Source organism: Anser cygnoides, chromosome 2, assembly GCF_040182565.1.
Source record: "Anser cygnoides isolate HZ-2024a breed goose chromosome 2, Taihu_goose_T2T_genome, whole genome shotgun sequence".
NCBI classification, from domain to species: domain Eukaryota; kingdom Metazoa; phylum Chordata; class Aves; order Anseriformes; family Anatidae; genus Anser; species Anser cygnoides.
Genome location: NC_089874.1, coordinates 11,314,690 through 11,327,697, shown reverse-complemented (window position 1 = coordinate 11,327,697; position 13,008 = coordinate 11,314,690). Strand labels below are relative to the sequence as shown.

At 37.8% G+C, this 13,008-nt stretch overlaps 1 protein-coding gene across 6 annotated transcripts in view; it reads left to right on the top strand.

The window, feature by feature from the left end:
* Positions 1 to 13,008, top strand: part of DIP2C (disco interacting protein 2 homolog C) — a 317,670-nt gene that overhangs the window by 196,640 nt on the left and 108,022 nt on the right. For 5 of the 6 annotated variants that reach the window (XM_066991457.1, XM_066991455.1, XM_066991459.1 and 2 more), the window contains 4 exons: positions 4,044 to 4,169; positions 5,019 to 5,228; positions 11,126 to 11,257; positions 12,601 to 12,720. In XM_066991457.1, the coding sequence (XP_066847558.1) occupies positions 4,044 to 4,169; positions 5,019 to 5,228; positions 11,126 to 11,257; positions 12,601 to 12,720 (588 nt within the window). The remainder of the gene's footprint in view (positions 1 to 4,043; positions 4,170 to 5,018; positions 5,229 to 11,125; positions 11,258 to 12,600; positions 12,721 to 13,008) is intronic. The other variant, XM_066991456.1, reaches the window with a different exon arrangement.

The window sequence follows — 13,008 nt, the reverse complement described above, 5'->3', positions numbered from 1 at the left end:
CCTCTCTGTCCTGTCATAGAAAGCAAAGGGAGAGAATAAACAGATACAAACAAATGACTGAAAGCAAGAGCCAAGACTGCTTTAGATTTTCTGTTGAGTCTTTCCTGTGGAAAAGCCAGGTGGGAACAGTGAGAATTTTGCTACCTATAGGAGTGCTGTAAAGGGTCAGGACCTGCAGTCGTTTTATCAGCTGGAACAGTGCAGTTAGAATGTCACAGACTTCTGCATAAAAGAACATTTCACCTAAAAGCATTTTCTTTCCATACAGACCTGGACCTTTTTAGAGGGCTTGAGTGCAACTGCGTCAAGGTATATCTGCGTTTGAACCTCTGTCAGAAGTTTATAAAGGGTGAGAAACTGCAGCATGCCACACCATGAGGAAAGAGAGGAAAAGTCCTTTATTAGTTGATTTATTTTTTTTAATTAAAGCTTACAGCTGTGTGGCTTTCAAAATCTTCATACCTGAAGAATTTTTTTTTCAGGAAAAATTAACAATCCTAACTTGATGAGTTCAGTTAAGCTGACCGTACCAGGGTAGATTGAGAAGACAGTCCAGACACTTGTCAGACCTGCAAGACGAGGGGCATCACCCTGCCAGAGACAGTTCAAAATGCTAGGATGATGTTCACTGCTGATACGGTGTGTGATATGTGGAGAATACAAACTGCTCTCTGCTGAGGGGATTTGGTAGGGTAAACAGTTTCCTGTCCCAACGGAAATCATGTATGGCTTCTTACCCTCATTATACTTTTCCCCAGAGTGTATCACAGCTATGGTTTCCTCTCTTTAATGAACAAGGAGCTTCTAGCTGCTATTCTATGCATTCCCTTTACAAGTCTCTTTGTGTTTTTTTTTCTTTTTTTTTTCTTCAGTAGCTGCAAGGGACAGATTGTAGGCAAGCAGTGGGAAAGAAGAGGTCACATACAACATGTCGGGCACCATAGCCAATCTTTCACCAAGCTAACAGCAACAAACTACCACACTCTTGCTCAAACTGATGAGAAGGGAATCACCAGAGTCTCCTTTTGGTCAGATATGTACGTTTCAGTTTAGGTTTAAGCTAAGAGACTAAGCCTCTGGGTATGAATGGCTTCAGTGTTTGTTAACAAGTCCCGCTGTATACAAGAACGTTAAGATGGGTTGAAGAGTATCTTCAGAACGCATCAATAGGTCTTTATTCAAGAAGAAGACCATGCAATCTATTGTCTCCTTCCCTCTACCTAATCCTTAATCTTCTTTTATGTACTTAGGTACACTTCATTTCACCAGCAGAGTTTTTATTCCTGGGAGTGAACATTTTCAAAAGATTTTTCACCCAAGCTGGACTGTTCCGGCTGCCTTTTATTCCTCTCTCCCCAAAAGCCTGAAAGCTCTTGGTGGTGGTTCCTGGACCATCCCTGCGTGGTGTCTTCAGCCTTTTCTAGATGTGTCTCCTGTCTTGGTTTAGTAGCCCGCTGACTGAGCAATATTTTCAGAACAGCCAACCTAGCAGGCTGCCTGGGAGCAGGTGTGCATATTCCTTCTGCCCGGCTTCCCTATTGTTGAATCAGAGTTTCTTATCTTTTCCATTGTTTTGACTTTCCTGCTTTTTTTGTTGAGTCCTGTTTGATTTATTCCACAGTAAGCCATTACAAATAAACATATCAGGCATGTGCTTTACTAAGAAAACAATTCAATTCCTGGACTCCCATGGACTCATTTGAAAATGAAAACACTGCAAAGTGTGTTTTAATTATGCTGAGGGATTTGCCTCTTCTATCAAAAAAGCGTCAAAAAAGAAATCCAAGAGTTGGCAAGTTAGGATTCAGTGTCCAGCTGTCACTAAGCATTTTAATAATGACTTTTTTTGGTGATCCTCCTTAAAAAAAAAACTTTTGAAGAACTTGGTAGTTACACTTCATCTCCCTCCTAATGCTTGTAGCAAAAAAAAAACCCACACAATCCTAAATCCAGTAAAACACAAGTAATTCCTCCTGTCTTGATCAGCAAAATTTATTCTCTTCAGAAAATTACTGTAGAGCTTTTCAAAAAAAACGATAGGAAAGGTCATTTTTTTTTTTTACTGCTTGATACCTAATTTCTATCTTTTGAGTGAAAACCAAGAATTTTCCCTGTTTGTTGGATAAGGAAAGCAAACTGTCAGCGGGCATGTTCAGTCCTGTGTACATGAACAGGACTGGTGTGGAGTGATCAGGTGGGAATTTATCTTGAGGACATGCTGTTAGGTAAAGACTTACATTGCTTTTTATTTTTTTTTTCTTAGTCTGATTTTTTTTGCATAAAACTTTTCATCAGGTATTAATTATAAGAAAGAATTTAAACCTTCTACTTTAAAATAATGACTTCACAGAAGAGAAACTGTTTTCTGGTTTGATGTTAGCGTTGTAGTATTCCTCTGTTTTGGTCCTTCAACTTCATGGCTCTTTTATCATATGCTTTTTCTGCGTTTCTTGTCAATTTTCTTGCTTTGCTTTCCCTGACGTGCTCATTCTCTTCCCAGTTTAAAATAGAAGTGAAAAACAACTCACAGAAGCAGCCGATGATGTTCTTTTTCTTAGATTTACACTTCCCTGCAGTCTGTCACTGAGAGGTCCTTAAGCCCTGGCAGAAGGTAGGGAACACTATTCTTAAAAACGAGGCATTGTGGCTGAGCAGCAGCAGGTGTCGTCTAATTCTTCCAGTCATCCTTTCCAGTTGTTAGGTACAACAGGGCACTTACGCTGATGTGCTCCAACCAACAGCTCATTAAATAACGGTGGTACACATTATACCCTCCTCTTTTCTGTTGCTTTTCTCAGGAAATATTGCCTCTTCAGAGCTGCCACCACCAGGAGCAAGAAATAGGCTGCATGCTGCCCACCCAGCCTGCAACAGCAGTCTTCAAACAGATGCAGGAGAAGCAAGATCACTCTGGATTAGACCCGCTTCACTATGCTCTTACTTCACAAATGGGCATAGCTGAGTTTTGCACACAATTTGTTGCTGCATTTTTTACTGCTAGCATCAACTGGTTGAAAGGCAACATCTAGTGTGCTTCCAGTTGTGTTCCAGATGGTCAGTGTGTGGCATCTTTAACCACAAGTGACTTTTATTGGGTACCATGTGTTGTGCATGCTGTCTCCTCATGCATATCCTTCCCCACACCATAGGAATACACAGGCAAATAGGGCAAGGTATTAAATTAAAGGCAGGCTTATTTCAGTGTATAGTTGTGGTAGTCATTAAAGGATTTGCACAAAACAAAGCAATTATCAAAATATGTTGCTGGTATATTTTACACACGATAAATGGACTTTTTTGAACTTGGGGAAGCAGACAGCTGCATATACACATGAAAAGTAGAGAAGCTGTGCTCTGGGGATGTCCCCACTGAGAAGTGGACCTGCCTATGTTAGAGCCAACAGGTCTAAGCTGGGTGTAACACTCACCTGCAAAGCAAAAGGCTCATGTCTAAAGTGCTTGTTGTTCCCATTCCACCTCGGGCCAACTGTCATAATATTTTTTTCATGAATAAAGCTAAGCGACGGTGGCGGGAGAAGGATCTGGGAATGGGGGGACCCACTGCAATTTTGTTGTGACACTTCATAACTCTTACCTTTCGAGCAAGCATTCCTGTTCACTTGGTTTGTGTGACTTTTGTATAAATTAGAAACCTCATTCATTTCAAAACCAGGTGCTGTTAATACACCACACTTTCACTGAAAACAACAATTGTTGCTGAAGCAACAGCTCATTTCAAAACATTGTTAAATGGAGGTTTACTCTAAGGAAGCAGGGTTCCTACTCTCCAAATACTGCTACAGTGTTCTGGGAAAATTGTACAGCTCAAAGGATTTGTTTGTTGGTACAGCACTCTTCACTATTGCCTCTTTTTCTAGCATGAGGAGAACCGGTGCAGTCCCTCTGAGATCCCGTGCATTCCATCATTTCATATGCACTGTCAGCCTCACTGGAGCACAAGCTAACCTGCACGCAGATGCACTGAATACACAAACAGTTCTTTTCTGTTTGAACACTAGCTTGAAATCTCTCTTTTCTTCCAGATGTCCACACAGAAGCAGTTCAGGCAGCCCTTGCTAAACATAAAGAAAGGAAAATGGCAGTCCCCATGCCCTCAAAACGACGTTCGTTGGTGGTGCAAACATCAATGGATGCCTACACACCTCCAGGTGAGCATTTGTGTTTGTGCGTTTTATGGAAAATTTTTAAATGGTTCTTTGTGCTGCTGTGAACTAACGGTCTAATGGACGGTAACAGAAATGATATTTGAAACACACTGAACATAACATTGAGGTATCTTGGAAGAGAAGAAGGTGGAAAGTCAACTGGGGCAGTTTCCATGACTGCTTTGCCCTTGGTGGTACCTGACCTAGTGTTAATCGCTTTGATCTTATGAGGCTCTAACTATGGTGAAGTTGTCATATAATATGTGACTAAAGGTATTGTTCAAGTTTCTGGTTTATTCCTTAATTCTGCAATGGAATGTTGTCTTTAAGATTTGTCATACCAGCCAGCTCTTTATGAATTTTTATGGTCTTTTACCTACTTACTACACTGAAAATACTCCACATCTTATGCGTTCTGATACTCACCGTATTTAGGCAGGACTCAATTTCTCACTGAGGGGTAGGCTTTTTACAGCTGGAAAAGTTTTTCTCAGACTTTGTGGAGTGTGTTTGGGAAAGTATTTGGGGTATTTTGCACTGTTAATATGTGGTTGGAGATCTTCAGAAGATCTAAAGCCACATTAGAAAGGAAGAAACTTCTATTATCCTTATCTGTTTTCTTGTAGAATAATATACAAGCCATTGAACTAGTGCGTGAAAGCACTCTCAATGTAGTTAGCAGTTGTCTCTAGTTTCAGGGCTCTTGGTATTACAGACTTTTCTTATTGTGTTTGCCTGCCTTTGTGAGTTTTTCTTAATGACAGTTTTCTTTAGATTTATAATATGAACATGCCTTATTTCTACTTAAACAAGCAAAAGCACTGCAACTAACAGGCTGTTTTTAATTATTAGATACTTCTTCTGGTTCAGAAGATGAAGGCTCTGTGCAGGGTGACTCCCAGGGAACTCCCACCTCAAGTCAGGGGAGTATAAACATGGAACATTGGATCAGTCAAGCGATCCATGGCTCTACTACGTCAACCACTTCCTCCTCCTCAACACAAAGTGGAGGCAGTGGTGCTGCACACAGGCTAGCTGATGTTATGGCTCAAACACATATAGGTTAGTATACCACCATTTTCAGTGTCTTCAGTTTAATGTGAATCTTGTCTCTCACATTCAGCTGATGCTGCTATTTGAAGCCTTGCAAAAGGTTTTCTTGTGCTTTTTCTTCTTTTTCTCATTTTACATATTTTATATTAAAAGCTACTCTTACAATAATAGATTTATTAAAAAATACAATTAAAATTTGGGGGTAGACTTCTGTTATGGCTAACAGTCTAGCTGTTAGCACCCAAATATCTGAAATGTTTATTTGCATGAATTCCATTACTTGACACTAAAAGAGATCTCTTTAGGATCCATCAGTAAAGAAAATTAGTGCATGCAGCATTAGGGATTGCTTGCACACAAGTTTCTACTTCTGTAATAGTTTAATTACACGGTTTGAGTGATTTTAGGTAATTCTCTGCTAAGAGTAGGTCCTCTTACTTGAATCTAGAATTGGATGGAATATCTATGATCAACCTTGAGAAAGACTACTATATACCTTTATAAAAGGAAGCTGGTATTATTATTAATAGCTTGTTTATATTCCTTGGATAGATCACAGGAAGTCAAGGCTTTCTTTCCATTACAGACCTAAAATTCACAAACATTAACTGTTTCTGGATATAGTGTTATTGCCATTAGTCTTCATTTAAATGAGATGGCTATTAGAATGATTAGGCACGTAGAAAGCAAAGCTTGTGCTCCCTTCATTCTCCAGTAACTGCTGTTAATCATATGAAGTGTTTGCTTTGGGTACATTCTTGCAGTGGCTGTTTATTGGGTAGTCTCACTAAAATACGTTGGAGCCTATATTGGAACAGATCAAGCAACCTTGCTACAGTTCTGTTGCACACATGTTTATTTTACTGTTCCTCAGCTGATCGTTCCTTTTCAAGTATATGTAATGAGACACATGAAAACATTTTAAATGTTCCTGATTTTATATGCTGGAACAGTAGTCCGTGTCCCTTTTTCTTTTGCTGTTGGTATAGCTTGATGTAACACCTGTATTTTCAGATGACTAATCCGCTTACCACACTACGGAATTGCTGAATTGCAGGCAGGGGAAGAATTTGTATTGTATTCTTAAATTCATGCCAAATGAATAGCTTAGAACCTTGTTTTAGAAACACATACACTTCTGAACACATTAATCATTGCATTTGGTTATTTTCTGTGACTTCATCTTGAAATGCTAGAGGAAATTATAGCATAGAGAATTAAATTTATCCAAACTCTTAAAAGGTTGCATTACTCACACACCAAATCTTATCTGTCTTAAAATATAGCTTCTTTATAATGTGACATTTCAGTAATTTTAAATCTGGCACAGTAAATCTTCTCACTGAGTTTGCGGTAAATAATACAGCATTTTTAGAGCTAAATTAAGATGACAGTATTGTGTGGAAGAAGAAAAATACTACTTTTTTTTTTCTCCTTTGTTGTTGACTGGAACAATCTCTTCTTTGAAGAAAGCAGATAAGCTTACCTCATTGTAAATATATTTTCATTCTGACAATTAGATACGTTAAATAGCAACTCTAGTTGGACAGTAGTTGTGACGTAAAGTTTGTTTGGATACAAAATATGACGGATATCTGTTAACAGGTTCAGACTGTGATCTTAAGGTTACTGTCTGTGTTGCTAAGATCATTGGAAAAAGTAACAGAAGCTGCACAGATGATAATTCTGAGATATATTCACATGGCTTGATGTTTATTTGGTCCAGGGAGTTGTTCTCCAGATCAGTTTCAAGAAGCAAATCATCTGTAAGTATGTAAGGATATACTGCCATAGTCTGGAGATGCAATTTTGATAAGTACAAATTTAAGGCGCAACAGGGAAGACCTGTAATGATAACCAAAAAAAGCCCTCCATTCTGACATCCACTAGGATTTGACTTCCAGAGTGCATCACAGAATCAAAGCGAGATTTTTCCAGTGTAAGTGCTGTAATACAGTCCTGAGAAGGAATTTGATAAAACATTTTGGCCATAATATAATCAAAGTTCAGCTTTCTGTATCATTTAGATTATTTGCATGATCTATTATATGTTTATTATCTTACACTGTTTATTTAATTTCATGGCTGCTGCTGCTTTATTATGGCCAAAGGTCTAATAGAGGATATATTTCCTTTAAGTATTTATTCTCAGCTATAAGACAGATGTCTGAATGAAACTACAGAGAGAATTTCTAGTTTGGCGTATGTTTCAAAATTGTGTCGGGTAATTCTTGAACTTAGATATCAAAACAGTGAAATCTCTAAAAAATATTTAACGTTCATTACATCTTTGAGTCAGTACTCTATATATTTCTAAGGTCTTCAAGCTTTCATTTGTCTGTGTTACATTTTTTGGACCTATACATATATAAAAAGCAAAGTGCGAAAACATCCCAGAGCTCAGAAATTCATGCAATAATAATCACACAACACTTACCTGTGATTGTAAATTTAGATAGATTAATGAGTTAAATATCTCAGTATAAAATTTTGGTCCTGTAGCTGCTTTTAATGTTTCCTTTATATGTTTCAAATATGTTTCTGTTTGGAAATCAAAGGCGTCTCTTGGAATCAAAGGCTACATAGGTTTCTAATAAAATCAATTTAGAAACATGTGCCATAGGGCATGATGGATAGTTCTCTGACAACCTTAAAATTCTTGTGTGATCTGAGGACCAATATTAACTTATGATACAGGAGACTGACTAGTTTAAAATAGCCTCTGTCACCTGGATACTAATACAGGTGAAACCTGGCTGATATAAAAAGCTACAGCTCTTACCCTGGATTTCCCATCCCTGACAAGAAGAGCCAGCTTGCTTGGGAGAAAAAGCTATATTCTCATCAAGTGCAGTATTGTAAGGATGTTATTTGGATTCCTGGAGACTTTCCAAATGCATAGTGTTTATTTGTGCTTCCTATCTTCCACTGAAAAGTATTCCTCTACCTCTTTACTTCTCCGTAAACATGGTGCTCTGTCAAAACACACCCTCTGTCCCTAAATGAATGTGCTCTGAATTGTTGGTTCTTTTTCATTTTCATGAAATGGGGTAGATTATATCACTCCAGTAGCAGAAATGAAGGGTCTTAACTGGAAACAGCTGTTCAGTCTGTGATCTTCTAATGCAAGAATATTGGAAGAGATGGGGAGAAGAGGTGATGCAGATATGTGTTTGATGGAGGAAATTCTTTGAAGTCATGCAGCTGTCACAGTTTCTGTTTTTTAATCAACAGATGTGTCAAGATGATTATTCTTAACTAAACCTCAAACAGTACTTCAAGTTACCAGACATAAGACCAAGAAGCTCTATACAGATTTTATTCATAGTCTATGCCTGGATTACTTTTCTACACACACACACACACAAAAAACATACATAAGAATTTCACATAACATAAGAATTAACATTTTCTTTAGAAGCCTTTTGGACCGAATTTTTGTCTGAGTGACTTTCATTTCTCCAAGCCTGAGAAGGGAACTGACTGAAGTTTTGTAAATCTAATGAATGAAACCTACAGCTGTAAATATGGCCGTGATAAGACATCTGTTAAGAACATCCTACAAAGAAATAGGGCAAGACGAGCCTTATTGTTCATCTTCTGCTGGATAAGGATTCTTCTTAATAGGAATGTAAATAGCAGGTGGGCAGAGGGTGTGATAAAACTGCACTCTTTGACCAGCCAGTGGTGACCACATAGGGAAGAGAATTCATTCTGGGTAATTTCAAGTGCCAGTGCTGCTTGTTCAAAAGAAAGCCCTTTTACAAAAAAGCAGGAAGCTTCTTTCCCATTCTATTTCACCCTGCTCTGCACCATGTGTTACAAAGAAGTATTTGGTTTCAAATCTATAGATGCGAAGGGAAAGCATCTCTGTTCTGTGGTGCTTTGAGTCACGTATCTTCTCTCCCACACATTAAAAAAAAATCATATCAGTGTAAAAACCTGAAAGGAGATACTTTAACTCAAATTCAATTTGTCTTATAAAGTCTGAAAGATGGAAATATTTCGCTGAATAGATGTAAACAATTATAGCTAAAAAAAATACTTTCTCATGTTACTAATAGCTGACTAAGTACAATTATTTTCTTAGTCATGACCTCCTCTCCTATTTGCATAGCAAAACTGCATTATAAGTAAGAGATAAAAAGATAAACATCAGCATTTTTTAATTGACTTAGTTATTGGGTAATTCAATCATGATCTATAAAAAGCTGCCACTTAGAAAGAAGGGGCAAAAATTGTGCTGATTCTAAAATACTTGATAAATGACAAGACTTCTCAAACGAAGACATTATTCAAATAATTACCAGTAAAAGCTTCATTGTCCAAGCTATTATACCTCAGCTGGTCACTTATAACACAATATAAGGTCTTTATTTCAGTAGAATGGTAAGAGTGGATGTGATCAGAATCAAAAGGCTCAACTGGACATGTGCAAGTTGCAAGATATTTTTGAGTGGCACAATAAAAGCCATCTCATGTTTTCTTCAACCAGTTACAGTGGTGTCTATATGACGTTCATGAATATAAACATTATATAACAACTATAGACATTAATATCATGTCTTAATTTTTCATGATGATTATCTGTCAAATGCTGCATTCAAATGAGAAGTATGCAAAATAGTCGTCTAATATAGCATCCATATACTGTATTTATAGCCATAAAGTTAGTTTTCTGTGTTGGTAATACATGAATTTGAGATTGAACGCACAAGAATTACATTGGTCCAAAGTTCAAGACTCATGGAAATGCTTGATAATTACATTTCAGGTGAAATCCACTGTAGGAGTTGGTATTATAGTAGATTTACGACATCATAATACTTGTAGGACATATTTACTAAAATGTGCATCTCTAAAGTAATATTGGAACAAAATTAATTTTTTTCCAGAACTTTTGTCTACTAAAGATTCTTTCCCTATTGTAAAATGGAGAGCATTCTTTGTCACTTCAGTGGCAGCAGTATGAAGACTTGTCCGCTTTTCTATCTCAGAGGCTCCTGGGGATCTTTTATGTCAATAAAGAGAGAAGTTGTTATTTGTTCATGGTATTTATCTCCATCTACCCTAATGCTTATGAAAATGTGGAATAAAATTATGAGACAAAATGTAAAAATAGTATACAATATGTAGGTAATACAGACTCAGACTTGAAAACATGTGAAAACAAACCAGAGCATGCTGAGTTATCAGGCTATGAAAGAGAAAGATTAGCTCTGTGGAATTGTTTAGAAATGCTGGAATAAGTCAGTTGGATTTGTGTTTGCCTTCTGGAAGGCATATCTTTGTTATGCAGAAGAATTGAAATAGCTCTGTCTAAAAATAGTAGACAAGCAAGTGTCCATGCAGAATGTAAAGTTCATGTTTCTTTACATTTTATTTCTTTCCCCTAGATTCCAACCCTGCTGTGATTGATTTTTTTCTTAATAAAACAATGATTTCCTTTTTCAAGTAAAATTCTCATATTCAAAATATAAAAGAGATATGCATTGGCACTTGCAAGCGATTGGCAACATGCAATATTCTCTTAATTTCATAAAACTAAAGCAGTAATCTGTGAGAAGTATATTTGTCTGGGTCTTCTTCTATTTGAAGCTGTCCACAAACTTTAACTTGGTATAAAATTAAATGTCAGTGGAGAACCAACAATCTAATTGTATCTTTTTTTTTTTTTTTAGCCTATTGCTTATGTTCTTGCAGATATATGGTACTTGGTGTAATCAATGGAAACATGTTAAAATTATGATGTACTTTATAGTTGTATACATTCATTTTGTGCATGAATTTCATTGCCTGTTTGGATGTTGAAAAAAAGTCAAATGGTGTTCTTTCCTCTCCCCTTTGTTCTTATGCCCTTCAACACTGGAGGTACATGGTTAAACCTTTAAACTTATTTTTCACAGAGAATCATTCTGCCCCTCCAGATGTTACCACTTACACCTCAGAACACTCAATACAAGTAGAAAGACCACAAGGATCAACGGCACGGGTGGCACCAAAGTATGGAAACGCTGAACTTATGGAAACTGGTGATGGTATGTCAAAAAGCAAAATCGTTTTCACTTTGAGTATTGTAACCTTTTTGTAGTTAGCGTATGCATCTGTTCTTTGTTTCTTCTGGGCACTTGTCATTTATAAACACCTACGTAGTTACAGCATCTTTGCAGTCCTCAAATAAACTGGTATACATGAAGCTGACATAGAGAAATATTTCTTAATCAGCCCAGCTGATTCCCTGTAGAAATTGTTTGGCAAATAGAAGCAGCAAGTCTCTCTAGATCTGCTTTTCTGCTTTTATCATGCTGTCTGGTTACAGCTAGGCTGTTTTTTAAATGGCAGGGAATGCGACATATAAGAGGATGGTTACATCTTGAATAGTGTCATGTTTAAAGTTTTATTTTCTGAGTATATTTTTTTTTGAAAAACAGTTATTTGTAAACCCTTTCTTACTTACTGCTCCTCTTTTCTAAAACATATTAAATGATACCTCAGCAGGGTGTGGAATTGTTGACCAAGTGTATCACATCTAAACTTAGCAGCTTCAGCTATAAAAACCACTTGGCAGAAGTGTTGGAGCCAACCGTATAGAAGGGTAGGAAGTTGAAATTTCTGCAATGCAGTGACAGAAAGTTATTAGTTCAGGATCAGATGACATGAATGTTGCAGAGGCTTTGCACTCTGCCAGGGAAAGGGAGGGGGGAGGTGTTTGATGGGATTATATTACAAAAGTGCCCCTTGCCCCACACTGCTGTTCATAATTGTCTTTTTCAAAGTGCTGTGTGGACAAGCATGCTCCCTTTGGAGACTGCTGGCTGATGGAACTGGCTGTAGGGATGTTTGGGGAATACAGGGTCATGCTGAAGTAATACAAAGATGTCAGCCATGTTTAAGATGGATACTGGACAGACATCCACTGCAGTGTAAAGAGCAATCCAGAATAAATGATGGGGCAGAGCCTATGACCCATGCCCCTTGCTGAACTACAGCCAGTGATCATGGGAAGAGCCGATGCCCGTCTTCTCAATGACCATCACCAATGCCACCTAGAAGAGTTCTCTAAGGTTGCCAACGCTCACTGTAGGGAGGGCTTTTTCACTGTGCATCTCTCCCCCAGTCTACGTGCTTTTCCCCTCTAACTTTGCAAGCTCACTCTGATGTTATTGTATTTATTGTTTTTATTTACACTAGGCATCATTGTTCCTTTTTGCTGAAATGATCTGAATGTCTTAATGTTGAATGCTCGAGTCACACTCATGGTATGGCATGAAACTGTAGTTGTGGTGGCCTTGCAGTCCTAGCCTTCTTCTTACCCCAATTAATATCTGGTGGCGTTCAGCGTAGCAGTCAACTGATGTCTCCATTGATCCCTGTCCTGCAGGAGTACCAGTGAGCAGCAGAGTGTCAGCAAAGATTCAGCAGCTGGTCAATACACTAAAACGGCCCAAACGACCACCATTACGAGAGTTCTTTGTAGATGACTTTGAGGAATTGTTAGAAGGTAAAATGACTGTTTTTCAAAAGGTTTGGGGATCTCTTATTAAAATTCTGTAAAATGTTTGTCTCGCACATTGACTTTCTAGAAAGCTAAATAAGCCCTCCCTGTACTGGCAAGTACCAAAAAGTGTTGATATTCAATGGAATCTGCTTGTAGTGGGCTTGGATGTAGTGCGGTAGAATCAAAAGTCTCTTGTTGTTTGCTCATGGTTCTGCTTGCAATGAAACTGCAGAAGAGAGGCGGGAAAAGCTTTTCTCTGAGAACATTCAGCAGTGCGTTACAACCGTTTCT